The sequence below is a fragment of the Caretta caretta genome, chromosome 14, assembly GCF_965140235.1.
Source record: "Caretta caretta isolate rCarCar2 chromosome 14, rCarCar1.hap1, whole genome shotgun sequence".
Classification (NCBI taxonomy): Eukaryota; Metazoa; Chordata; order Testudines; family Cheloniidae; genus Caretta; species Caretta caretta.
The window spans coordinates 45,037,043-45,064,209 of NC_134219.1; the positions used below are offsets into that span (position 1 = coordinate 45,037,043).

General features: G+C 51.1%; 3 protein-coding genes across 21 annotated transcripts in view; 2 read left to right on the forward strand and 1 right to left on the reverse strand.

The window, feature by feature from the left end:
- LOC125621567 (uncharacterized) overlaps positions 1 to 11,379 on the reverse strand; it is a 46,795-nt gene extending 35,416 nt beyond the window's left edge. The window contains 4 exon segments of the mRNA XM_048818536.2: positions 6,343 to 7,623; positions 8,624 to 8,740; positions 10,200 to 10,326; positions 10,803 to 11,379. Of these exon segments, the coding sequence (XP_048674493.2) occupies positions 6,343 to 7,623; positions 8,624 to 8,740; positions 10,200 to 10,326; positions 10,803 to 10,826 (1,549 nt within the window). The 5' untranslated portion in view covers positions 10,827 to 11,379.
- Positions 11,380 to 14,716: 3,337 nt separating this feature from the next.
- On the forward strand, positions 14,717 to 23,625 carry LOC125621633 (uncharacterized). 19 transcript variants are annotated; one of them, XM_075119934.1, is made up of 5 exons: positions 16,397 to 17,286; positions 17,568 to 17,677; positions 17,780 to 17,854; positions 18,495 to 18,617; positions 18,752 to 23,625. In XM_075119934.1, the coding sequence occupies exons 4-5, from the start codon at positions 18,572 to 18,574 to the stop codon at positions 20,116 to 20,118; spliced, it is 1,413 nt and encodes a 470-aa protein (XP_074976035.1). In that variant the 5' UTR covers positions 16,397 to 17,286; positions 17,568 to 17,677; positions 17,780 to 17,854; positions 18,495 to 18,571; the 3' UTR covers positions 20,119 to 23,625. The 19 variants fall into 19 exon arrangements, with proteins under 19 accessions (XP_074976026.1, XP_074976029.1, XP_074976039.1 ...); XM_075119935.1 differs by having other exon boundaries at positions 18,499 to 18,617; XM_075119925.1 differs by adding an exon at positions 14,717 to 15,505 and having other exon boundaries at positions 16,798 to 17,286; positions 17,568 to 18,617.
- The window catches only part of LOC142069296 (uncharacterized), a 46,733-nt gene continuing 39,770 nt past the window's right edge, over positions 20,205 to 27,167 (forward strand). The window contains exon 1 of the mRNA XM_075119966.1: positions 20,205 to 20,358. Within this exon, the coding sequence (XP_074976067.1) occupies positions 20,205 to 20,358 (154 nt within the window). The remainder of the gene's footprint in view (positions 20,359 to 27,167) is intronic.

The following is a 27,167-nucleotide window of genomic DNA, read 5'->3' on the forward strand; positions in this document are numbered from 1 at the left end:
GGCTTGAAGTGGTTTCCATCATGTCCAAGAACAAAAGGAGGACTTGTGGCACCTTAGAGACTAACCAATTTATTTGAGCATAAGCTTTCGTGAGCTACAGCTCACTTCAGCATCCGATGAAGCGAGCTGTAGCTCACGAAAGCTTATGCTCAAGTAAATTGGTTAGTCTCTAAGGTGCCACAAGTCCTCCTTTTCTTTTTGCGAATACAGATTAACACAGCTGCTACTCTGAAACCTGTCATATCCAAGGTTTACAGCTTGGTTCCATGGCTCTCAGCCCCCCCACTGTACATATTGTTCCAGTCCCCCCGCCCCGTGATAGCTATACACCCATTGTGCTGTTGCTTGGGGGAGCAGCCTCTCCTCGCATTAAGGAGGATTCAGGCACAGAAGCCTCCACGTCCATGAAGCCTGGAAAGGAGGAGGGGAGAGGGGGAGAAGGAAGATTTCACACACTGACCCACACACCCTTCCCTCCTACCCTGTCTCTCACTCTCAGCTCTCCTGCATTCATCCAAACCTGCTTTGACTAAAAAAAAAAAAAAAATTCCAATCAAACAATGTCTCTGATCACAGCATAAACCAGAGTCCAAGCAGCCGGTGTTCTGCCCAATTTGCCAGCTGAAATATTCGCTGGTAACTAACCAGCGGTCCAGTGTTCTGAAAACATCCACACAAACCCTGTTTCATTGGTCATTTCTACCCTGTCTCTCCTCCGCCTTGTGCCTGTATTTTTGTTAAAAACAGAGCAAGTAAAGGCCCTTCACCCATCAAAACAAAAAGTAAAATGAACCCTTTCCTTTCTAGCAAAGAAAGGGTATTAATGAAAAATTATTAAAAACCCTCATAGTTAACTAAAAAAAACCCAACCTTTCATAAAGTCTAATTAAGTTTGTTTCGCATGATCAGTCAACCAGAGTTTTGATATAAATGCTTGATTTAATTCCTCGGTTTTCTGTGCTTCAATAAACTTTCAATAGTAAATAGTAGATATTAAAGGGGGGAAATAATATTCATGCAAATAATCCATAAATCGATGGCAATAAATCAAAACCAGATGGGAATTTTGTTTTTAAATTCAGTGAGAAAAGGAGGGAAAACCTGAGGGGTCCTACAGCAATACCTGACTATTGGAAAGAAAACAGGCCATATCAAAGGCATTTCTATTCTATCTGCTAATTAATTCATTATATTATTTTATAATTATATTACATATCTGTCTACTAGATAATTACCTAGAAGATACAAGTGAAGGAAGATGAGAGGGGATTTATATTGATCGTACACACAAAAATCCAAAATTTGAAGACAGTTAGCAAAGTGACACGTTTGAGCACACCCAGGTAGGCCGGGCCAGAATCAAGATGCCCAGCACAGTGTTAATTACATTAAGATCACTGCACTTCACTGCTGGGGAGATTCCCCCATTGCGGTGGAATTCGGTGGGACTTGCTGGTTTGTCTCTGGGGGCAGTAATAGAGGTTAGGGTTAGGGTTAGAATTACCACCCCACCCCCCGCTCCCACCTCCCGTCTTCTATTTTCCCGCCATCTCTGATATCGCTTGTTTCCTTTCCAATAGACAACGCTGTAGGACCCCCTGGGATTTTTTCCCCGATTCGCCATTCACAGTAGCTTCACTCTGCGACTGACCATTCCAGCGACTCCTGATTGAAATGAGGGAAGAGAGGCAATTCCGCCAAAGTGACTACGACGGAGTTACATTGATTTGCTACAGGGTGACGAGAGATCATGGCCCAGCGACCCCAGTGGGGTTGCCCAGGTTTAGTGAGTGAGGGGTGCAAACAGGGAGTCACTTGATGAAGGGGTTCCAGAGACACAGTTCTCCCTAGAATAGCAGCTTTCAATTTTCAAAATGCACTGAAATCGACGTGCCTATGTAAACTGCTTCAAAAATCGCAGCTGATACTGGTGCAATATGTCCAGGTGATCCCAGCAGGCAATTCATGCTTCATGGTATAAAGGAAGATGAACCCCTCCCCCTCTTCCCCAGGTCACAGCTAATTTAATCTAGAGAAAAATTCCCTTCCAATGTCAAATCTGGCAATCAGTTACATTGATTTGCTACAGGGTGACAAGAGATCATGGCCCAGCGACCCCAGTGGGGTTGCCCAGGTTTAGTGAGTGAGGGGTGCAAACAGGGAGTCACTTGATGAAGGGGTTCCAGAGACACAGTTCTCCCTAGAATAGCAGCTTTCAATTTTCAAAATGCACTGAAATCGACGTGCCTATGTAAACTGCTTCAAAAATCGCAGCTGATACTGGTGCAATATGTCCAGGTGATCCCAGCAGGCAATTCATGCTTACCAATTCATGATATACCATGAATGCTTACCAATTCATGGTATAAAGGAAGATGAACCCCTCCCCCTCTTCCCCAGGTCACAGCTAATTTAATCTAGAGAAAAATTCCCTTCCAATGCCAAATCTGGCAATCAGCAGAACCCTGAGCACCTGAGCAAGAGAATCTAGAAAGGAGTTTTTGTACCACCTGAGGGAACTGATCTACCCTGTCCAATGTCCCATCTCCAGCCGTGATTGCCTCAGAGGAAGGTGGTGGTGGTGGGGAACATAGAACATATCAAGCCAATTGTGCATCAAGGGGAATAAATTCCCTCCTAACCCCTGCCAAGTGACCTGCTGAAGCCCTGAAGCATGAGGATTGATTATAATCATTATCATCATGTAGAGCTACAGATCCTTGCAAAACAGCAGAAGTCCTGTGATCTCTCAGTCACAAGTCCGAGTCGAGGGCTCCATCTCTAAAGTGCTGTGAGGGAACCTAGCTGGGTCCTCAGATGGTTTAAGCCTCTGGAGCCTAAACAGAATCCAGCCACTGCCCCACGCCTGAGGTCCGGAGGCACACTGCCAGGTCACAGACCATGTGTCTAGCACCCCCCACCCCGAGAATTGGAACCCGCTATCCAGCTGCAAGCCCCTCGGCTCAATGCTGATCCTTCAGACATCCCCCCTCACCCCTTCGGTTAAACAGAACCTGACCCAGAAATCCACCCCAAGGTGTGAAACTTCTCAGATACCTCTTCAAGGGGCCACGTAATAGTTGTGAGGCACAGAACTACTCTAGGCAGAATTCAATTTTTACTTTTTAATCATTTCACCAGATAATAGCGATGTTTACTTTGAAGCTTATTTTTTTTGAGATTTTTACTGTTTAAAATTGTCACAATTGCAGGAAAACTGCAATTTCACCATAGCAGGAATAACTGTCACAGTTGCAAGGTCCGACAATTATTTAATGACCGCATGCGTCGAGAGTCGAAAAGTTAAAACTTTTATAAACCATTAAACCACAAATTGTCGGCGTTACACATCCAAATATACAGAATACATATCCTTACATCAACCAATCATCCTTGTTTTTACTATTCGTTCCCTGCTCTCCTTTTGAAATAAGCCGAATTGAAAAGGTCTAAATACCTGGATTTGGACTCTAAAGTTTCTCAAGGAGCATTTTTCTTACTTTGCCTAGTCATAAATTTCAAGTTGTTTTCAATTGACCTATTTTACATCTATTTGTGTGTGTACAGTGAAATCAACATTTACCGATAAAAATCAAGTCCTTCCAAGCCTATATGTAACACACACATACACTTTGCACGGGGAACACCATGGCTCTTTTACTTAACAGCTAAAGCACACATGATCATACAGAACACAACAAGCATTCTCAGTGCAGTGCCCCTCGGTAGTTCACCCTATCCTTGGGAGTCTTTGGGGGACCACCTGTGTTCAGGTATGGAGGCAGAGTTCCCTGCCTCATCAAGCTCCTACATGCTGGGCTTCCCCCTCCTCTTGAGCTAAATGGCCCTGAAGAAGAAGCAACAGGTTGACTTCCTTTTGTTTGTTTTAAACCTGTTGCCTATTCATTTCATTTGGTGGCCCCTAGTTCTTATGTTATGAGAAGGAGTAAATAACACTTCCTTATTTACTTTCTCTACACCACTCATGATTTTATAGACCTCCATCATATCTCCCCTTAGTCGTCTCTTTTCCAAGCTGAAAAGTCCCAGTCTTTATAATCTCTCCTCGTACGGAAGCCGTTCTATACCCCTAATCATTTTTGTTGCCCTTTTCTGAACTTTTTCCAATTCCAATATATCATTTTTGAGATGGCGCGCCCACTTCTGCACACAGTGTTCAAGTTGTGGGTGCACCATGGATTTATATAGGGGCATTATGGTATTTTCTGTCTTATTATCTATCCCTTTCTTAATGATTCCCAATATTCTGTTAGCTTTTTTGAAAACTGCTGCATATTGAGTGGATGTTTTCAGAGAACTATCCACAATGACTCCAAGATTTCTTTCTTGAGCGGTAACAGCTAGTGTAGACCCCATCATTTTATATGTATAGTTGGGATTACGTTTTCCAGTGTGAATTACTTTGCATTTATCAACACTGAATTTCATCTAACATTTTGTTGCCCAGTCACCCAGTTTGGTGAGATCCCTTTGTAACTCTTCACAGTCTGCCTGGGTCTTCACTATCTTGAGTAGTTTTGTATCCTCTGCAAATTTTGCCACCTCACTGTTCACCCCTTTTTCCAGATCATTTATGAATATGTTGAACAACACCGGTCCCAGTACAGACCCCTAGGAGACAATCAGAGTCATTGACTCTAGATCAGTGGTTCTCAACTCGAGGCCCAATTAGTACACAGCTGCAGCCCATGTGACATCCTCAGGGCCAGATAGGTCGTATATATACTGTGTAGATGTGGCCCATGAAACACAGAGAGAGCTGCATATGCCGCCCACAATGGTAAATAGGTTGAGAACCACTGCTCTAGACTATTGTCAATGCAACTGTGTGATGCCGTTGTGAAAAAGGCAAACACCATCCGGGATGCACTAACAGGAGCATCGCTTATAAGACTTGGGAGGTAATTGCTCCAAAGTACTCGGCACTGGATGAGGCCTCAGATGCAGAACCATGTCCAGTTTGGGGCAGCGCACTAAAAACATAAGAACAGATTGGATAGCGATCAGAGGACAGCAACAAAAATAACAGGTTGAGAAACCCTGACCGAGTAGGAAAGGTTGGAAGAATTGGGCATGTTTAGTCGAGAGAAGGAAAGACCGAGGGGGGACCTGGTAACAGTCTTCAAATATGCTAAGAGCTGTTATAAAGAGGATGGTGATCAATTTTGCTCCATGTCCACTGACGGCAGGACAAGAAGTAATCAACTTAACTTGCACGAAGGGAGATTTAGGTTAGTTATTAGGAAAACCTTATCAGGGCTGTTAAGCACTAGAAGGATTTCCCTAAGAAGGTTATGGAATGCCCATCACGGGAGGTTTTTAAGAACATGGGGGACAAACACCTGTCAGGAATGGTCTAGGTATATTTAATCCTGCCCCAGCAAGGCGGGATGGAGTAGATGACCTCTTGAAACTTAGATGCCCAGAGGACTTTACTGGCAGGAGTTTAGGCCCCTAGGGAATGCAGGCACCTGCAGGGTTAGGCAGCAGCTAAGCAGGGCTTTTGAGGATCTCAGTGGTGCCTAGGTGTTGGATTTAGGAACTTAATGTGCCAAAGTCCCTTTGAGGATCTAGCCTTTTACCATAGCTGGGCACATGGATTTAAGCTCAGAACAACCACACTGGCTTTGAGATTCCTTCAAATTCTCCCTCCAGGTCTCTTACACTTGCTTCTCCAGCCCTCATCGGTCTGATCAGGGATCAAACAAGTCAAGGCGTGACTCCTGAGCATGGAGAGCTGACAGCAGGAGACACTGGGGGAGTGGAGTGGGAGAACGGGGGAGGATCAACTCTTCATGTCTGCTGCATCAAGGGGGACTGTGACAATGGAGGGGGGGAAGGAGGGAATGCCCCCTCCCCCGCTCACCCTGTCCGCCTTAAGTAACACGGAGGCTGTGAGAACACATTTGTCTCTCTCTGCTCCAGCTCTCTACTCACGTTTTATAAAAGGAAAAAGGTACAAAGAATAGCAGCTCTTCAGAACGGCATGGGGCATCCTCAGAATGACTGGGAAGAAGCCCATCTGTCTCTGAAGGGGGAACTCAGGGACTCACAATCACTTTGCTAATAGGGGAGAACCGTACAAATGAGACGCTCCGAGTCAGCCGACACTAGGAAGAGTGGGGGAGGTTTGGTCAGAGATGGGGTTATGCTAGCTAACCCTAACCCCCTTCCCAAGTCTAGACAAGCTCTCGGAGGCTGATGCTGCTCGGGCTGCAGTGGGATTCTTAGGCTTCTAGGTTTTCGAGGCTGCCCACGATGGAGAGCTACAGAAATCAGTCCCGCGCAGTGGCGCGATCTGAATGCGGGGAGGACACATTCAAGGTTTCTCTCCCACGTGAAGTCTCTGATGTCGAATGAGGTGCGAGTTCCGATTGAAGCTTTTCCCACACTCTGGGCATTTATAGGGTTTCTCTCCCGTGTGAATTCTCCGATGCACAATGAGGTTCGAGCTCCAGTCAAAACTTTTCCCACAGTCGAGGCATTTATGGGGTTTCTCCCCTGTGTGGGTTCGGTGATGTCTATTAAGGGCCGACCTGTCACTTAACCTTTCCCCACAGTCGAGGCATTCATAGGATTTCTCACTCGTGTGGCTTCTCTGGTGTGAAATAAGATCTGAGATCTCACTGAAGCTTTCCCCACAGCTGGGGCATTTATAAGAGTCCTCCCCCGTGTGCAGTCTCTGGTGTCTAAACAGGTGAGCGCTCCGATTAAAACTTTTCCCGCAGTCCTGGCATTTGTAGGGTTTTTCTCCTGTGTGGTTTCTCTGGTGGGAAAGAAGATCTGAGCTGTGGTTGAAGCTTTTCCCACACTGGGGGCATTTATAGGGTCTATCTCCTGTGTGGATTCTCTGATGGGAAAGAAGATCTGAGCTGTGAATGAAACATTTCCCACACTTCGGGCACTTATAAGGTCTCTCTCCTGTGTGAATCCTCTGATGTGCAATAAGCCGTGAGCTCCAGTCAAAACTTTTCCCACACTCCAGGCATTTGAAGGGCGTCTGTCCGGTGTGGATTCTCTGATGTGAGGTAAGACCTGAACTCCGATGGAAGCTTTTCCCACACTCGGTGCATTTATACAATTTCTCTCCCATGTGCAGTCTCTCGTGTCTAATGAGGTGTGAATTCTGATTGAAACTTTTCCCGCATTGGAGGCATTTATAGGGCTTCTCTCCTGTGTGCACTCTCTGATGCCTGATCAACTGTGTGCTTTGAATGAAACTTTTACCACACACCAAGCATGTATAGGGTCTCTCTCCTGTGTGAATTCGCTGATGAGAAATAAAGTTTGAGTGCCGGCTGAAGCTTTTCCCACAGGCCGTGCAACTGTTTTTTCTCTCTCCCAGGTGGATTCTCTGCTGGGCTGTGGTTTCCTTAAGATCCTTGAATCCGCCCCCCAAAAAATTGGATCTGTCTGCTTTCCTCCCTGGCTGGATTCCCACCTGCCTACCCGACATGCACTGACTCTCCCAGGTTTTTTCCTGCTCACTCTTTTGGGAAACGTTCCCTTTGGATCTCTCTGAGAACATCTCATGCAGCTCCAGTAGCTTAGGACGTTCCAGCTGAGGATTCTCCTCATTCTGACTCACCATCTCATCACCTGCTGAGACACAGAGAAGCCAGATAGGAGCCATTCCCAATGGTGGAGTAAAAGGAAAGACAGGGGGACAGCGGAGAGAGGAAACATGGCACAATAACTTTCGGAGACATTGAAAAACACAACTCTGCTTTCACATCCCATCCAAACACGCAGGGAGAAATAAAGAACATAAAACGTAAGAACGGCCACACTGGGTCAGACCAAAGGTCCGTCTAGCCCAGTGTCCTGTCTTCCGACAGTGACAAATGCCAGGTGCCCCAGAGGGAATGAACAGAACAAGTGATCCATCCCCTGTCCCCCATTCCCAGCTTCTAGCAAACAGGGGCTAGGGACTCCATTCCTGCCCATCCTGGCTAATAGCCATCGATGGACCAATCCTCTATGAATTTATCTAGTTCTTTTTTGAACCCTGTCATAGTCTTGGCCTTCACAACATCCGCTGGCAAAGAGTTTCACAGACTGACTGTGCGTTGTGTGAAGAAATACTTCCTTTTATTTGTTTTAAACCTGCTGCCTATTCATGTCATTGGGTGGCCCCTAGTTCTTGTGGTATGAGAAGGAGTTAACAACACTTCCTTATTTACTTTCTCCATCCCAGTCATGATTTTATAGACCTCTACCATATCCCTCCTTAGTCATCTCTTTTTCAAACTGAAAAGTCCCAGTCTGATTTATCTTTCCTCATACGGAAGCTGTTCCATACCCCTAATAATTTTTGCTGCCCTTTTCTGAACCTTTTCCAATTCCAAGATATCTTTTTTGAGAGGCGGCGAGCACATCTGCACACAGTATGAAAGCCAGGCAGGGAGCTCTGCCGGCTGTCTGTCAGGATGGCAAGTCCTGAGAATCGCCCAACATGAGAGTGTGACACCGGCTACTCTCACCTTGACCTGGGTGAAATGAGGCAGAACTGGGGGAGTCGCTCACAGCACAGTCGTGGGAGCCCTGGCTTTTATCCTTCCCTCACCAGACGGTTTCCATGTCAGTGTCACTGATAACTCACCTTCCCGGGCACCTCTCGGGATCTCCCTTTCTGCAGGGCTGTTGAGATCGGGCACCCACGGCTCTTCCCCTCGTTCCAGCCGGGCGATCAGGTCAGGTTTGGGAAGGGGAAATCCTGCTGGGGCAGGGGTGAAACCAGGTGAGATCAGGGTGTGTCAGGCATTGGGAGAGGATTTGTTACAAAGAACATTCCCTGATCTTAACCTGGCCCCGTGCTGTGCTGCGTGGATGTGGAACGTGAAGGGACCGGAACGTGGTGACTGAGCCCCCTTGGGACAGGCAGACTGGGACGTTTTGCGCCCTCAGTTGGCAGTTTTCAGGAGCTGTGACTCTGTGGGACCTGCTGACTAAGATCTAAATCCCCTGCCCGTTTCCAAAGCTTCAGAGCACTCCACACAGAGGGAGCTAGCCCCAGGAATGGAGTGGAACGGGGACTGTGTGTAAGAGAATTAATACAGACTGGTAAATGCCAGACTTTGCCCCTTTACAAGGGGATGAATTAGCATCTCCATTGTGCTACTGAGCCCTCCGTTCTATGGAAGAAGATCCGGAGATGAATTTCTACCTAGCACCGGATCTGGGGAATACAGGATCCAATCCTCTGAAATCAGAGAATCGTAGGACTGGAAGGGACCTCGAGAGGTCGTCTAGTCCAGTCCCCAGCACTCGTGGCAGGACTAAGTATTATCTAGACCATCCCTGACAGGTGTTTGTCCAACCTGCTCTTAAAAATCTCCAATAATGTAGATTCCACAACCTCCCTTGGCAATTTATTCCAGTGCCTAACCACCCTGACAGTTAGGACGTTTTTCCTAATGTTCAACCTAAACCCCCCTTGCTGCAATTTAAGCCCATTGCTTCTTGTCCTAGCCTCAGAGGTTAAGGAGAACAATTGTTCTCCCTCCTTCTTGTAACAACCTTTTATGTACCTGAAAACTGTTATCCCGTCCCCTCTCAGTCTTCTCTTCTCCAGACTAAACAAACCCAGTGTTTTCAGTCTTCCCCCCTAGGTCGTGTTTTCTAGACCTTTCATCATTTTTGTTGCTCTAAATCAAGGGTGGCCAACTTGTGGCTCCCCAGAGGTTAAGATGCGGCTCCTTGCATTGGCCCTGACTCCGGGGCTGGAGCTACAGGTGCCAACTTTCCAATGCGCTACAGGGGGCTCACTGCTCAATCCCTGGCTCTGCCCCAGGCCCCAGCCCCACTCCACTCCTTCCCCAAGGCCCCCGCCCCTTTCCCTGAGTCTGCTGCGCCCTTGCTCCTCCTCCTCCCCCCACCAAGCCTCCTGCTGATCGCGATGGCTGGGAGGCGCAGGGATGGAGAGTTAGGCGCTGATCAGCGGCGCTGCTGGCAGGTGAGAGACACTGGGGGTGGGGGGCAGGAGCTGAAGGGGGGCAGCTGATGTGTTACTGTAGCTCTTTGGCAATGTACACTGGTAAATTCTGGCTCCTTCTCAGACTCAGGTTGGCCACCCCTGCTCTAAATCTAAGTGACCAGGGAAGAATATGAGCAAACGCCAAAAAAGCATCTCAGAGTCCCCACGGGTTTTAATAATTGAGGGGACGGGAATCCCTTACCCAGCGAGGTCACCGTCTCATAGTTCTCCTGCATGACGTCCCTGTAGAGGGCTCTCTGAGCGGGGTCCAGCAGAGCCCCCTGCCCCTGGGTGAAATACACAGCCACCTCCTCGAAGGCCACCGGCATCTGGAACGAGAGAGCCCACTCAGCGCCTGCTGTCCCAGCCACAACCCCACTATTCCTGAGCGAAGATGGCCAATCAAATGGAAGCTCCTGGGTGGGGAGAGATAGCAGAATCCCGCCCTAGACTGAACAAGTCCAAGAAGCGGGTTTGTCCCACCCTCTCCCCATCCCTCCTGTGTGTTTCCTGCCCAGAGGTGAAAGTAAGCCGGTACAGTTCGGTACGGCGTACCGGCAAAAGCCAGTATGCCGTGCCGGACAGGACCGGCGTCCCCAGGCTGGCTCTTTAAAGGGAGCCCTGGGGACTTTAAATCTTGATTTAAAGGGCCGGGTATTTAAAGGCCCTGCCTTTTCCGGTTGAGGTTACGCCCCCATGCTCAGGACTCCGGAGTACCAGTAAATCCCTTAAGTTACTTTCACCCCTGTTCCTGCCCCTCCCGCTCTCGTACAAACCCACCCGCAGCTCCCTGAAAACCCCCTACCTGAGTTTGCTCTGCCATAGTCATTGTCCTTTCTTGTCACCTGGGAGGTCGGGACAATCGCGACGGCCACGGGGTTGTTATTCCACGACCTGCTGGGGTGAGAAGGGCAACTGGGGATCGTTCAGAAGGGGCTTCAGTGCATTTCACAGCCCAGTTCCCTCCCGGGTCTTTGCCTGCAAATGGATGTCCTAGGTTCCGGGCAAACGCGGGTCACTTTATTTCGTCGCAGAGCCGACCACCAGGACGAAACCCATGGAGATAGCTTTAAACCCTCCCAGTAGCAGAGTCTCTCAACCGCACGCTAGGAAAGAGCAGAATCAAAGCAGCCCTGACATCGTTCCCAAGGGCCTCACTTCACCCCAGCACCCTGGGGACCCAGCGGGGACAGGACCTGGCTTCTCCTCTCTCAGCTCCTCACCTGTTTCCCAGGGAAGTCACTGCCCAGGGACGATGCAGGGAATGGCTCTGGCTGGTTACAGGAGCTGGGAACATCTCCCTCCTTTATTTCCCCTGCTGCAGTATCCTACCGCTCATCTTTTCCCTCTCTGCCAGCCCTTTTCCCCTACACCCCTCAGTCAGCACCCTGCCCGATTCCCCTGCACCCCCTCCTTCTGCATCCCCGCTTCCCTACTCCCCTCGCTCCCCTTCTAATGCACCCTCCACATTCCTATCCACCCTCTCCATACCGTCTGGCTCCCCCATCCCCCTTCAATTCTCCAGCCTCCTTCTGGTTCCCCACCTCTCTTCCATATTTCACTGTCTCGTGCCAAACACGGAACAGCCTGGCTTTAGCCTCATTGGACAGAATGGGATTCGACAGCTGTCCGTGCAGAACGTAGGGAATCTCAGCCAGTCTTGGCTGGGAGCAGCCTGTTGCTTCAGTCCCACTGGCAGTGGTGGGAAAAACTCACTTCTTCCCTCCAACAAACAGAAGTTTCAAAGGGGGGGAGTGACTCAAAATCTGGGTATTTAGGGAGACAAATATGAACAGCCATAACGGATCAGACCAATGGTTCATCCAGCCCAGTGTCCCGTCTTCCAACAGTGGCCAATGCCAGGTGCCCCAGAGGGAATGAACAGAACAGGTAATGCTCAAATGATCCATTCCCTGTCACCCATTCCCGGCTTCTGGCAATCAGAGGCTAGGGACACCGTCCCTGCCCATCTTGGCTAATAGACATTGATGGACCTACTCTCCATGAATTTATCTAGTTCTTTTTTGAACCCTTTTATGGTCTTGGCTTTCACAAGGTCCTCTAGCAAGGAGTTCCACAGGTTGACTGTGCACTGTGTGAAGAAATACTGCCTTTTGTTTGTTTTTAAACCTGCTGCCTATTCATTTTATTTGATCCCTAGTTTTTGTGTTATGAGAAGGAGTAAATAACACTTCCTTATTTACTTTCTCCAAACCAGTCATGATTTTATAGACCTCTATCATATCCCCCCTTAGTCGTCTCTTTCCCAAGCTGAAAAGTCCCAGTCTTATTAATCTCTCCTCATACGGAAGCTGTTCTATCCCCCTAATCATTTTTGTTTCCCTTTTCTGAACCTTTTCCAATTCCAATATCTCTTTTTTGAGATGGGGCAACAACATCTGCACGCAGTATTCAAGATGTGGGCGTGCCATGGATTTATATAGAGACATTATAATATTTTCTGTCTTATTATCTATCCCTTTCCTAATGATTCCCAACATTCTGTTATCTTATTTATGGAGATAATATATTTATCCAGAAAATATATAACAATAATAGAGAAATCAAGAGAAATTGACCCGAGGGGATTTTATATCAAAATCGGGCCAGAGAAAAAGCAAAAGAACCTGAGTTGTTCACCTGTATTAGATATTTGGAGAGAAAAGAGACAAGATCGAAAAGGGTTATATTGACCTATTAGATAATTACATAGAAGACCAGCAAAATTGCTCCAATTGACATTATTCCCAAAAAAAAAAAAAAAAAAAACCCTACATAAAAAAAATCCATGGTACACCCACATCTTGAATACTGTCTGCAGATCTGGTCGCCCCATCTCAAAAAAGATATTCTTCACACAACCCATGGAACTCTTTGCCAGAGGATATTGTGAAGGCCAGGACCATAACAGGGTTCAAAAAAGAACTAGATAAATTCATGCAGGATAGGTCCATCAGTGGCAATTAGCCAGGATGGGCAGGGATGGTGTCCCTAGCCTCTGTTTGCCAGAAGCTGGGAATGGGGGACAGGGGATGGATCACTTGATGATTCCCTGTTCTGTTCATTCCCTCTGGGGCACCTGGCACTGGTCACTGTCGGAAGACGGGACACTGGGCTAGATGGACCTTTGGTTTGACCCAGCGTGGCCGTTCTTGTGTTCTTAATATTATTCAGGTTGCAAAGTGTAGCACTTATAGTAAATACAGGGTCAGAATCAAGGGTGGCCAGGCAACGTTAATTCTTCCCCATTAGGTGTGTGTGCATTCAGATATAATCTCTACAGATAGGATCCCACACGGCACCGTTCATTAACACAGGACCCTGCCTCCTTCAGCCCTTTCAGACTGGATGTATCTGATGGTGCAAACACATCCCTGTCAAGCACGTTAAAACGGGGGAGATTTACCCCTCTCTGTGGAATTCAAGGGGACCCCCCCTGTTTATTTTTTGCAGCAGGGGAAGGGAAGAGGGCAGATAATATATTGGATTATGGTTTTTTGAACTAAAAATTTCCACCATCCCACAAGCATACACCTCCCTCTTCCATTTTCCCTCCATCTCTGTCTGAGTTTTCACCCTTTCCCTTCCTGACAATCCATCCCCGGAGAGACTAAGGGGAAACCCCACTGGGGCCTGATCATGGTGTCTCTGAACCCGTTTGCCTGTTTCTCCTCCTGAATCCCCCTCTCCAGACAGGATTTAACAGTAGGGTGACCAGACAGCACCTGTGAAAGAACGGGACGGGGTGGGGGGTAATAGGCGCCTATATAAGAAAAAACCCCAAAAAACGGGACTGTCCCTATAAAAAGGGGACATCTGGTCACCCTATTTAACAGGGAGCCCTTGGATCTGTGTGTGGGGTGTGGAGGGATGGGAGCATTGCTGGGAAGGTCTGTCTTCCCAATTGGGGATGTGCTGGGCTCTCTGAAGGGAGAGAGTCTCACGTGGAGCAGCGGGAATGCAATGCCCTCAAAAAGCAGCATAGTCTATATGGGACTTAGCCATCCTTAGCCTCAAGGGAACCTGCCCCGCGCTTTCAGAAGAGGAGCCGGGATGCTGTCCCTTGTCTCTGTTTGCCAGAAGCTGGGACTGGCTCACTTGATGATTCCCTGGTCTGTTAGTTCCCTGTGGGGCACCTGGCACTGGCCACTTTGGGAAGACAGGACACTGGGCTAGATGGACCTTGGGTCTGACCCAGTGTGCCCGGTCTTATGTAGCCCAGGAGCTGAAATTCATTACTCTGCTAGACACTCAAAATCACGGAGGGAACAGAGACCCTGGATTTATGACCTCTTCGGACAGTCTCTAACCCACCAACTCTTTTTGTCCTACGCCTGCAGAGGTGTTCATGGGCCAGTCTTACCTTGAATACAATCTGGGCTACCTATGAATGCTACCCAGGCCCTTCCCCCTTGCAGTGTGACCCCTGGGAGTACCTTTCCCAGCCCTGCGGAGGAGCTCTGGGTGGCTGGGGGACGCTGATCCCTGGCACCAAGGGAAGCTGCTCCAATAAAAGAGATCACCCCCTCCCCCACTATAGTCACCTCTGCCGCAGCCCGGGTTCGGGTCCCCACCCGCAGGGGGCTTTTCTGGGGTCTCGCAGGGGGCGATGCCGGGAGCCAGGAACTGGCGCAGACAAAAAGGGTTACCGCAGTTCACTTCCTGCAGCCGGGACCCAGGGATCGCCCCTGCCCCAGCTCCCTTCTGGGTCCTAGCGAGAAACCTCTGGCCTCGCAGCCGCCGCTGGGCCCCACGGTCCTGGCTCGCTGCCTCCCTGAGACCGGGGGCAGCCTGTGCCCATGGGGGAGAGAAAACCGGAAACGGCAAGATCCCTTTCAGAAGGGGGGGGTTGTATGGAGATTTGGGGGGCCCCCAGCATAGGCGCTGGAACTAGGGGTGCTGGGCGCGGCACCCCCTGGCTTGAAATGGTTTCCATCCTATCCAGGGTTTGCAGTTGGGGGTCAATGGCTGTCAGCCCCCCCCCCCACCCACACACACACTGTGTACATTGTCCCAGCACCCCAGGACGGAAGAGAACCCTGGGGTGACGGGGTCCGAGCCCCAGCGAGCCTGCCCTGAGCCGCGGGGTGGCCGGGGGTGGACACACGGGGCTGTGGGTGTGTGGTTTGCTCCGCAGGTTTCTGCCGTTCAGGGAAGGCGCTCAGAGAAGGAAATTGGCCACATCCCTCCAGGTCCGGCTGGCGGGGAGGGGAAGGGATGGAGCGGGGCCCGAACCACGGTTCATTCGCGGCTGTACCCAGAGGCCACTGGTTCTTGCTAAGAGGTGGAGCGGCGCCGGCTTTGTCTCTGTTTATCTTCCCGGGTCGGGAGCCGCCGCCTCCCACTCCCGGACTGAGCCGCTGCGGGGTGTCCGTGCCGGGAGAGAGACTCATCCAAGCCCCCCCCCTGTGCCCAGCCCGGGTGGGGACTTTCTCCCGTGGCTGGAACCAGCCTGGGGCTCTGCCCACACCCCGGAGCCTGATGGAGAGAGACCTCCTGCACACTCGGGTAACGTGCCTCTGCACCAGCCAGCCCTGCAGCCTCAGATCTCAGCCCCTGGGGTTGGAAAGCAGCCCAGGAGGGGAAACAGGGCAGGAGCTCATGTGTAGCGGGCTGGGGTCTCACTGGTGCAGGGGTGAGGGGCAGGCGTTGTCCCCGGCCTGTTGGTCTGGATGTCCCAATGCTTATAGTTCTCGGGAGACCCAGATCTTTCTTGGGATTTCTCCCAGGAATCTGTTCCACCTACCTGCCCTTTTATTCCTCAAGGTGCCTCTCTTTAAGGACTCCAAAGCCTGATCCGCCAAATAGACCCTCCCCTGGTTATTTCCTTCGCCGATCAGTCCTAAATTCCAACAAGCCAATCTTGAGCCATTAATTTCCAGTTCTGTTGTCCTCTTGTCTGCCAGTCAGAGTTTAACACAGTCCTTGGGTGGTATCCGTAGACTTTCGGTTTGGATTCGTCCAGTTTTCTCTATCGCCTTTCAAACCTTTGTCTATCCTAGGGTGACCAGATGTCCCGATTTTATAGGGACAGTCACGATTTTTGGGTCTTTTTCTTATATAGGCTCCTATTTACCCCCCACCCCAGTCCTGATTTTTCACATTTGCTGTCTGGTCATCCTAGTCTATCCATAGGGCCCTACCAAATTCACGGTTCATTCTGGTCAATTTCCCAGTCATAGGATTTTCCTGCGCTGGGCAGGGGGTCCTGCTCTGGGCAGGGGGTTGGACTAGATGGCCTTCCAACTCTGTTATTCTATGATTCTATGATTTTTAAAATGGTAAATTTCATGATTTCAGCTATTTAAATCTGAAATTTCGCGGGTGTTGTAATTGTAGGGGTCCTGACCCAAAAAGGAGTTTTTGGGGGGGGAAGGGGGTCGCAGGGTTATTGTAGGGGGGTTGCGGTGCTGCTACCCTTACTTCTGCGCTGATGCTGGTGGTGGCTCTGCCTTCAGAGCCGGGCGGCTGGAGAGCGGTGGCTGCTGGCCAGGAGCCCACCGCCAGCAGCAGGGCAGAAGTAAGGATGGCCTGGTCTGATATAGCCATCCAGAAGTAAGGGTCGTAATACCGTGACCCCCCCCCAAAAAAATAACTTTTCGACCCTCCCTGCAACTCCCTTTTGTGTCAGGAGACCCAGTTTGGGAAACGCTGGTCTCCCCCATGAAATCTGTGTAGTGCAGGGTAAAAGCACACAAAAGACCAGTTTCATGGAGGGAGACCAGATTTCACGGTCCGTGACGTGTTTTTCGTGGCCGTGAATTTGGCAGGGCCCTACCGATCAGTGTTTATCGTTATAGGTGATGGTAACGTCTTATGAACTTTCACCACATTTCCAACCATCGAGCTCACAAACGGGGTAGGCCTGTGAGATCCCGATGATTACACCATGTCCTCCCGGGGCACGGGGAAAGGAAACAGCTGTGGTGGAGCTGTCTTGGGTAGGGGCTTTGCTGGGTGGTCCTGTGCTAGATGGGGAAGGGGTAGGAAATACACAGGGTAAAGGATATGCCAGCACTGTCGGGATGTGCGTTCATTCTGCAGCACGATTCTCAGCACAAGTTTATTGGGAGCAGGTGGAAATTTCCCCATTTCTAGAAAAGGAACCAACCCATGGACAGGGCTGGGAAAGAAATAACACAGCCCTAGGGCTGGAGCCTGAATGTACTAGACAGAGACTGCTCTGGAATATGAAGGGGACACCACCAGTGAAGATGCCCCATCTCCTCACATCTGGCTGCTGGGAATGCGAAGGATGTTGGGGTTCCTGTCCCAGGACCCTGCTTGAGGTCTCCAGCTCCCTTATCAACTTCTGGCTACTAGTTGTGTGATAAGTGGGAAGGACCCAGCCCATCTCTGTCCACGGGGAGGGACAAGGAGCTCTCTCTTTCTCCCCACACCTGGAATTTCCTGGCTGCTCTGAGCAGAGTGGGTCATGTGGGGGATTCCACCACTTTGTCCCTCCCCAGGGCTTTCATTTTATTCTCTCCCCGCCCCCCCCCCACCCCCCTGATTCATGGGATTGTGGCTGGGGCAGCAGGTGCTGAGTGGGGGACTCTTGTTGTTTCAGATGCCGGTGACCTTCGTGGAGTTAGCTGTGTATTTCACCCAGGGGCAGGGGGCCCTGCTGGACCCTGGTCAGGGACGTCATGCAGAATTGTGAGACCGTGACCTTGCTGGGTAAGGGATTCCTGTCCCCTTGGGTTATTAGAAGTGGTGGGATCTGGGATGTGCCCACTTTGGCTCCTGCTCAGGTTCTTCTCTGGTTTGACTGGATTTCAGGGGAATGGACCTGTGTCTTCTGCTCAGGACACCCTGAACTGCAAGACAGTGCGTTACCCCTCAGCCTGAACAAGGGTGAGTTTTGCTGGTGATTGTGGTGTGTATGGCAGCTCTTTGCGGCACCGATCTGTCTGCTTCACCAGCAAACTCCTTGAGACTCTGCCAGTCTAAACCTTGGCTTTCAGGTAACAACTGGTGCAACCTAGTTCCCAAGTTCCCCAGAGCCCTGTCCTGGCTGCCTCCAGACCCTCTCACTGCACACTCAGGGAAATTATTACGATCTCTGCCTCCAAAGAGACAGAGCATACCCCAGACCTTGCTCTGTCTCTTCCCGCCCCTGTTCCGCTTACTCCACTTCTCCACCTCAAGAGCCAGGAAGTCTCCCTTGGGTGCAGATTGAGTCCCCCGGTGTGATCATTAAATTGTCTTCTCCCCCCTTGTTAGCCTGATGGCCATAGACGACTTGTGCCTCCCCACACGTGTCTCCTCAACCCAGTGCCCACCCTGCCCTGAGCCTAGCCCAGGGCTGCTGCGCGCTCCCTGCCCCATGTTACTAGCGGGGCAGAGGGTGAGGGTGGAGTGGGCTTTGTCCTTCTCCCGCTGCACCTCCTCCTGGCACATTCAGACACTGTCCCTGGTAGCCGGAGGTGGGTTTGAGCGCCACGGTCTTGCTTGACCATTTTCGCACTCTTTTCCCACTCTTTCCCTCCATGAGTCAGCAGAGCGGCATGGCCCGCACTGCCAGTCTGCTGGTACCTGTCCGATGAGGGGACAACCCAGTTGTAAGGGATCATGGAGCACCAGGGATCCGCTTCGGAGAAGGAAAAATTAAAGATGGGTCAGTAAAATTTTCTCTTTCTCAATCTCCCCACCAGTTACTGTGTCGTGTTTCCCCTTTTTGCTGTTCCCCTTCTCTGCCTTCTCCCCAGCACAGGGGACGACGCCTGTCTGGATTCTCTCTCTTTATTCCAGCAGCCGATGGGATGGTGAGTGAAAACACGGAGGATAATTCACTGCAGGAAGGTCCTGAGCAAGGGGAAGCACATGGGACATTACTGGAAAGATCCAAAGGGAATTTTGGCCAGAGCTCTGAGTGTGCGAAAGCCTGTGGAAATCAGTGCAGATCAGAGAGGCAGCTGGAAAACCAGCCAGAGAAAGAAGTGGGTAGGTTTAATGTGGCGGAGGATGCAAGGAACTCAGTGAAACAACAGCCCAGCGAAGAAGCAACATGGCAAAGAGAAAAAAACACGTGTGCCGAGTGTGGGAAAAGCTTCAGTCGGCACTCTCACCTTATTTCCCATAGAAGAATCCACACAGGCGAGAAACCCTATAAATGCCTGGTGTGTGGGAAAAGCTTCAATCAGAGCTCAAACCTTATCTCACACAGAAGAATCCACACAGGAGAGAAGCCCTATAAATGCCTCATCTGTGAGAAAAGCTTCATTCAGAGCTCACAACTCAACAGACATGAGAGAACGCACACGGGAGAGAAACCCTATAAATGCGTTGAGTGCGGGAAAAACTTCATTCAGAGCTCGGATCTTATTTCCCATCAGAGAAGCCACACGGGAGACAGACCCTACAAATGCCCCTACTGTGGGGAAAGTTTTGATCGGAGAACACAGCTTATTATCCATCAAAGAATCCATTCAGGAGAGAAACCTTACAAATGCCTCATCTGTTGGAAAAGCTTCAATCAGAGCTCCAACCTTATTTCGCACCAGCGAATCCATACGGGAGAGAGACCGTATAAATGCTCTGACTGTGGGAAAAGATTCAATAGGAGTTCGCACCTTATGCGACACAAGAGAACCCACACGGGAGATAAATCCTGTCAATGCCCAGAGTGTGGGAAAAGTTTCGACCAGTACTCAGATCTTATTATGCATCAGAGAGTCCACACAGGAGAGAGACCCTATAAATGCCTGGACTGTGGGAAAAGTTTTGACTGGCGCTCACAACTGGTTATACACCAGAGAAGTCACACCGGAGAGAATCCTTATAAATGTGCGGACTGCGGGAAAAGTTTCAGTCGGAGCTCAAACCTTATTACACACCAGAAAATCCACACAGGCGAACGCCCTTTTAAATGCCTTCATTGCGGGAAAAGATTCTGTCAGAGCTCAGATCTTTTTTCACATCAGAGAACCCACACGGGAGAGAGACCCTATAAGTGCTCGGACTGTGGGAAAAGGTTTAGCGACAGCTCGACCCTCATTAAACATAGGAGAATCCACACTGGAGAAAAACCCTATACGTGCCAGGTCTGTGGGAAAAGCTTCAGTCAGAGCTCCACCCATACTCGACATCAGAGACTCCACAGGGGAGAAAAACCTTGAATGTGGGGGAAGGATCTTTCAGGGCACAGGTAGTCTGAGGCACCAGCAAATCCACACAGGGAAGAGACCTCTGTCATCTCTTTAGCATGTCAAGCGGAGCTCACACCATACTGGACATCAGAGACTCCTGCACACAGGAGAGAAATTCTACCAGGGCACCGTCAAGAGACCAGACCTTTCCTATTTCCTGCACACATCAGGGGTGTTTGGCCCCCAAGTATCCAGCTGCCCGTGTCTGGGGTAAGGACCCAGCAGCAGCCAATTGTGTGCATATCAGTTACACTGCTCCATTCATTAGCAAACTGAGTTTTACACTCATCTACTTCGCCCTTCTGGGGCAGATTGTCTCATCCCCTGTTATTTCATGTTGCTGTGGGTTGTTGTTTTGTTGGGGGGGGTTAGTACCTTTCCTAAAATATGAATGGATAGCGTGAGAGGGAATGACTCCGTAACCTCTTGGCCAGGGCATAGGTGCCAACTTCCTCTCTACCCAAGGGGGTGCTCAACCCCCTCCCCAGGCCCTGCCCCAGCCCTGCCCCCACTCCACCCCTTCCCTCAATCCTCCACCCCCACTCCACCCCTTCCCCCAGCCCAACCTCCACCCCGTCTTTTCCCACCCCTGTCCTGCCCCCTCCGCCAAGAGTGCCCTGACCCTGCTCCTCCCCCTCCCTCCACGTCCACGCCCCGGAAGAGTTGATCCACAGCGGGCGGGAGGTGCTTGGAGGGAGGGGGAGGAGTTGGTCGGTGGGGCTGTCAGCAGGCGAGAGGCAGTGCAGCGGGGGGGGGAAGGGGAAAGCTTGGCTTAGCATCCACTAATTTTGCGGGAAAACCCACGGAGTTGGCGCCTATGGGTCAGGGACCTGCAAGGCCCAGTCTCTCAACAGAAGAGACTAAGGAAGCCCCACATCAGGATATCCCATAGGTTGGTGATCACTCTCCTGTGGGAGAACCCTGTTCAAATCCTCTCTCTCCCTCAGGCAGAGAGGGGAAATCCAACCGGGGTCTCCCACATCCCAGGTAAGTGCTCTTACCACTGAGCCAATAGGTGGGTCGCACCACCTCCTCCTCCTCAGGCCATTATCTGTGGAGAGAGACAGGTGTCTAACACAATCTCACAAGCCTAAGCCACGAGTCTGCAGGAGAAGGGTTACACCCAGACTGTGGATCGTGAGCAGAGATAGGCCCTTGTCTCTATCGGACAGGACACACCCCTCTCATCAGCACCTCCCATTGGCTAGCTTAGGCTGCTCCCCTTGGAGCATGGCTCGCATTCTTGGGCACCTCTCTCGCCCCATTCATCATGCTTAAGTCAGGTTCTATGAATGCCATGGTTGTTCCAGGAATTTGCCAGGGTGCCTCAAAGTCAGGGAGTTGTGACGCTGAGCAGGGTAGAGCTGGGCCTAGAATGTAGTCTGGCCGGGATCGGTTCCTGGCCCTACGCTATTTAATGTTTTTATTAAAGACCTGGAAGGAAACATAAACAGATAAAGTTTGCTGACGACACAACTCTCAGGGAAGTGGGAAATAATGAAAGGGACAGGCCACTGACACAGAGCGATCTAGATCACTTGGTCGACTGGATGCAAGTAAACCACATGCGTTTTAATATGGCTCAATGTCAATGTAATACCATCTTGGAAAAAAGAACGTGGGCCATACTCACAGGGTGAGACACTCTATCCTGGGAAGCCGTGACTCTGAAAACGATTTTGGGGTTGTGATGGATAATCAGCTGAACATGATGATCTAGGGATGGCCTAGGTAACACTTGGTCCTGCCGTGAGTGCGGGGCACTGGATGAGATGACCTCTCAAGGTCCCTCACAGTGAATGATTCTATGAGCTCCCTGTGCTATGTAGTAGCGAAAAAGGCTAATGAGATCCTTGGGTAAATAAACCAGTCTAGCACGTACGAGTAGGCAAGTTATATTGCCACTGTATTTGGCACTGGTGTGACCACTGTTGGAATACTCTATCCAGTTCTGGGGTCCACAATTCAAGAAGGATGTTGATAAATTGGAGAGGGGTCAGAGAAAAGACCCAAGAATAATTAAATGACTGAGAAACATGCCTTATATTGAAAGACTCAAGGAGTTCTCTTTCTGGTTATCAAAGAGGAAATTAAGTTGGTCATACCCTAGAAGTGCCTCTGTGAGTAGCAGAAAGTTGATAATATGGGGCTCTTCAATCTAGCAGACAAAGATCTAACAAGATCCAGTGGGTGGAAATTGAAGTTAGACAAATTTAGAATAGAAAAATTGCCCCATATTTTCACAGTGAGGGGAGTTAAAACACTGCAACAATTTATCAAGGACTGTGGTGGATTCCCCATCATTGGCAATTTTAAAAATCAAGATTGGATTCCCCCCGCCCAACCCCAAAAAGCTCTAGTTTACATAGGAATTAATTTAGGAAGTCCTACAGGCCGTGTATGAGGGATATCTGACTAGACAGCCATATAATTTGTAAATCTATACTTGGATATTCGTTTTGTTTGACATGAGCTCAGATTTATACTGGAGACTTTGTAAGACAAACGATCATTTGCTTTAATAGTGCTTTATTTTTGTTTTAGTTTTACCATGTCCACACTTTTGGCCATGAGATTTAGGTGTCATTTGAACAATGATTATTATAAATAATCTGGGCATGGACACGGCTGGTTGGGTGCGAGAGTCTCAGTCTGAAAGGCAAAGATTGATCTGGGGAAAGAAGTTGCTGCCTGACCCCTGCAGTGACATGAGATACAGACAGGAGGGGAGAAGATGGGAGATGGAGGGGAACAGAACTGGGGAACTGCTGGGTTTGCTCTTGAGAGCCAGACAGCTGAGGCTGAGAACTGTGAACTCGCTGCACTGGGGGCCAGAGAGAGACAGGAATTGTCCTGCGAGTGCTGGGGGAAGTTGTCCCTGAATTCTAAAGGATTGCGAACGATGCCACCAGCGGAGCAATAGGGAGGGGGCCATTCTCTGAAGAGGCCAAAGCTGGGCGGATCTGAGATGGGAGCCAGGGAAGTCCACAGACCTGGCCAGCCTTAAATTGAAGCCAAGCTGACTCCCATAGCTGAGGCCAGAAGGCAATAAGGAGCCCAGCGGCTCACCCCTCCCCATTTACCACAGTGTCTTGTATGAGGATGACAGCGTCTTTCCTTCCTGACTCACCAGGGACGTTCCCAGGGGGATAAACACCTCAGCTTGGTTTGGAGATGCCAACACTGCCATAAATTCACCCCGTCCTCTGCATCCCATTAACCTGAGCTCCCTGGGTTCCCACTTTCGCAGCATTTGCTTTTACGGCAGGATCTCAGCATCTCTCATGGGATCTCTGTGCTTTTCTCCCAGCTTGTAATGTATGGCTCTGTCACTGAGGCCTGCAGGAGCCGGGAACAGCCATGTGCGGGGCTGGGGCTGGAATGCACCATGCTGAACTGGACTGCGGGCAGACGGGGTGGTGGGTTACCTTTTATTTCTTGCTTTGAAATGACTAAAGTGGAATTTAGTTTCTCAGACTCCCCATGTTTTTGCCTTGACTTTAACAGATTCTGCGGCTATCTGGAGGCCTCTTTGAGATGCTATTTTCCCCCCAGGCTCTCCCAGCCTTCAGACTCTTCTGCGGGGAAAATCCCTGGTCTGTAGTGAAATCCCCTCTGGTTTTCATTTCCCAGTCACCTGCCTTCTGCAGAAGGAGAATCAATCAGTTTCTGAAGCCTGGTGGAGTAGCCATGGGGAGGAATGGTAAGGGGACAGGGAGCTATTTGTAGGAGACATCACGGGTGTTGCCACTTCTCTTTGCAGGACACTATCACCTGTCACTGGAGGGGAAGGTCCCCAACTTTCTTCCCTTATGGTTCTGCTCTGTCAGTTCTTCTGAACTGCCAGAGAGCGAAGGTCCCTGCTAGAATTATCCCAGTGTTGCATAGGAAACATATATTTTTGTAAAATCAGGTCTTTCTCAAAGCTGTCGCCAGTGAATTGGGCTTTCTAAAACAGTGGTTTTCAAACTGCGGGTCATGACCCAGTACTGGGTTGCGGCATGTAAGGCACTAGGTCACGGCAGCTCTGGTCAGCACCACCGACTGGGCCATTAAAAGTCCCATCAGCGGCGCTGCCCAGCTAAGGCAGGCTAGTCCCTACCTGTTCCAACACTGCGCTGCGCCCCGGAAGTGGCCAGCAGCAGGTCCGGCTCCTAGGCAGGGGGGCCACGGGGCTCTGTGCACTGCCCCCAACCCAAGCACTCCCATTGGCCAGTTCCTGGCCAATGGGAGCTGGGGGGGATGGGGCCTGTGGGCGAGAGCCGTGCAGACCCACTTGACTGCCTCCGCCTAGGAGCCGGACCTGCTGCTGGCCACTTGCAGGGTGCAGCATGGTCTGCTGTGCCAGGACAGGCAGGAAGCCTGCCTTAGCAATGCTGCTGAACCACTGACCGGGAGCCACCCGAGGTAAGCCTGTGCCCCAACCCTCTGCCCCAGCCCAACCCCCTCATCCCCATCTCCACTGGGTTGTGGGCATCAACAATTTTCTTCAACTGGGTCACCAGCAAAAAGTTGGAAAACCCCTGTTCTAAAACACTGGGTCCGGATGATCCTTGGTGCCAGTAAGGCTCAGCATCAAGGGGTGAGTTGGGGAGAGCTCAGGAGCTATGCCAGAGCCCAGCCCAGAAGGGCAAAGTCGACAAAGGGGTCACCCGGCGCCCCCCGCTGCTCTGATCCCCATATGCCACTGCTTCAGTTTGTGTAACCTGCACCTGCTCCATATGGCACTTACTCCCCTCGCGTAGTGAATGAGTCACCAATAGCGATTGAGGATCCTGCGGTAGCCTTGGGTGTTGGTCATATAGCTTAGCCAGTGGGGGCTCATCCATTTGGACAGAAAGGCCCCAGATTCGATCGGGATCGCCCAGGCTAAGGGCACGGCCTTCTATTTTAAAATTAAGACAAATAGGCTGAAAGGGACTCAAATCTCAGAGGTGGGCTCCTGCCCCTACAAATTTACCCACCCGCCGGCCTCTACCATCATGAACATTTTACTTTGAAATCTGCGGGGTCACTGGCAGCAGTCAAGCGAAGCAGGTCAGCGTTAGTGTATACAGGATCGGCGCCTTCGGTTTCCATGTTTGTGGGCCTCTCTGGGCGTTGATTTTAGACCTGTTCCTCATTCTTCTTAGCCTAGGCGCAGTCGGCCTCAGGCGGCTCATGACCAGGATTTACTCCCGAATTTGGTCCGCTGGTTGGATCATTCACTTTCCTGGCCTGGGGTCAGGTACGGCAACGTGAACGCTGATCCACACCCCCCAGTTCCCCATTCATTCCTTACTCTGACTATTCATTGGAATGGGATTAGGATGAGTCTTGTGGTTGATTTTATTCCTGAAGCATGGAAAGACGCCGCCCAGCCAAGGCCCATTGCAGGAGGCACGGTGGATACACACCACTCGAGACAGCTCGCGCCTGTCTACGTAGACCAGGGGTGGGCAAACTTTTTGGCCCAAGGGCCATATTGGGGTTCCAAAACTGTATGGCAGGCCGGGTAGGGAAGGCTGTGCCTCCCCAAACAGCCTGGCCCCCGCCCCCTATCCACCCCCTCCCACCTCCTGCCCCCTGATGGCCCCCCTCAAAACCCCTGACCCATCCACCCCCCCCCGCTCCTTGTCCCCTGACTGCCCCCTCCCAGGATCCCCTGCCCCTAACCACCCCCCCAGAACCCCACTCCCTATCCAACCCCCCTGCTCGTCCCCTGACTGCCCCGACCCCTATCCACAGCCCCGCCCCCTGACAGCCCCCGCGGGACTCCCACGCCTATCCAACCGCCCACTGTTCCCCATCCCCTGAACGCCCCCTCCGCCCCGAACCTCTGCCCCACCCAACCACCCCCTGCTCCCTGTCCTCTGACTGCCCCCTGGAACCCCTTGCCCCTTATTCAACCCCCCCACTCACCTCCCCCTTACCATGCTGCTCAGAGGAGCAGGACTGGCAACCGCGCCGCCCGGCTGGAGCCACCCACCCCGCCGCACGGCCTGGCAGGAGTTCGCAGCCCCACCGCCCCGAGCGCTGGGGGCACGGGGAGCTGAGGCTGTGGGAGGGGGTTCTGCGGGGGAGGGGCCGGGGGCTAGTCTCCCTGGCCGGTACAGTTGGGGTGCTGTACAAACTGTAAATCCTGTGTATAATGGAATTAATCCACGTCAAGCCGGGCGTGGGGAAGGGCGGCATCACCCCTAGTTCCAGCCCCTATGCCTTTATAGTGAAAATTTAGGCACCCAGTGATTTTAGGTGCCTGTAGGGTTTTTGGATCACACTAATGTCTGAATCTGGGATTTAGGCACCTAGGGCCAGATGTTCAGGTGTATTTAGGCACCTAACTCCCATGGGTTTGCGTATTTGGCTCTGAACAGGAGTTAAATCTCAGCAGAGCCCAGGGCTGCCCCAGGGGGGGCTAGTTCCAGCCACCAGAGAAAATCCCACCTGGGCTGGGCACAGAGGGAGATTTCAGGAGGGTTCGCTCCACAGCTTGGGGGAGCAGCAGCTGGTGAGTCCAGGCTCCGGGTTCCCTCCTCTGGGCAGGAACAGAGCCCTCTGCAGACAACAGCTGATGAAATCCCCCCCAGGCCCCCGCCACAAAGTCCATGTCCCTGGAAAATGTACTCCCCCCCCGCAGCTCATGGCTCCGAGCAGCCCAGCACCCTTCTGTCCCCTTCGATTTTGGGGAGCCTCTGGAACAATCACAAGTCTCGATAAAAAAAAATCCCCCTTTTCACTGGGGATCTTGCAGTCTCCCCCTGCCGTCCCCCATGGACACGGAGGCTTGGGGGCTCGAACTTCCCTGAATACTGGGAGAGGCGGCCCATGTCTAAGAGACCTGAAACCCTCCCCAGAGGTGGGAGCCTGGAGCCAGGTGGCTGCAGCGTGGGGGGTTTATCGCTAGGACCCAGGAGGAGCTGGGGATGGAGCCATGGCTGGGGTCATGCAGCCCTGGCAGCAGGAAGTGAATTGCACTGGCCGTGTGAATGAGTTTCACGTTCCCGGCGCTGCCCCTTTTGCAAGAGCCCCAGCTTAGC

Bases quoted from the DNA above. Each gene is read 5' to 3' on its own strand.
- LOC125621633 (XM_075119925.1), top strand. From the start codon at position 18,572: ATGGAGCACCAGGGATCCGCTTCGGAGAAGGAAAAATTAAAGATGG. The intron at 18,618-18,751 runs GTCAGTAAAATT...TCTTTATTCCAG, and splicing joins GAAGGAAAAATTAAAGATGG to CAGCCGATGGGATGGTGAGT.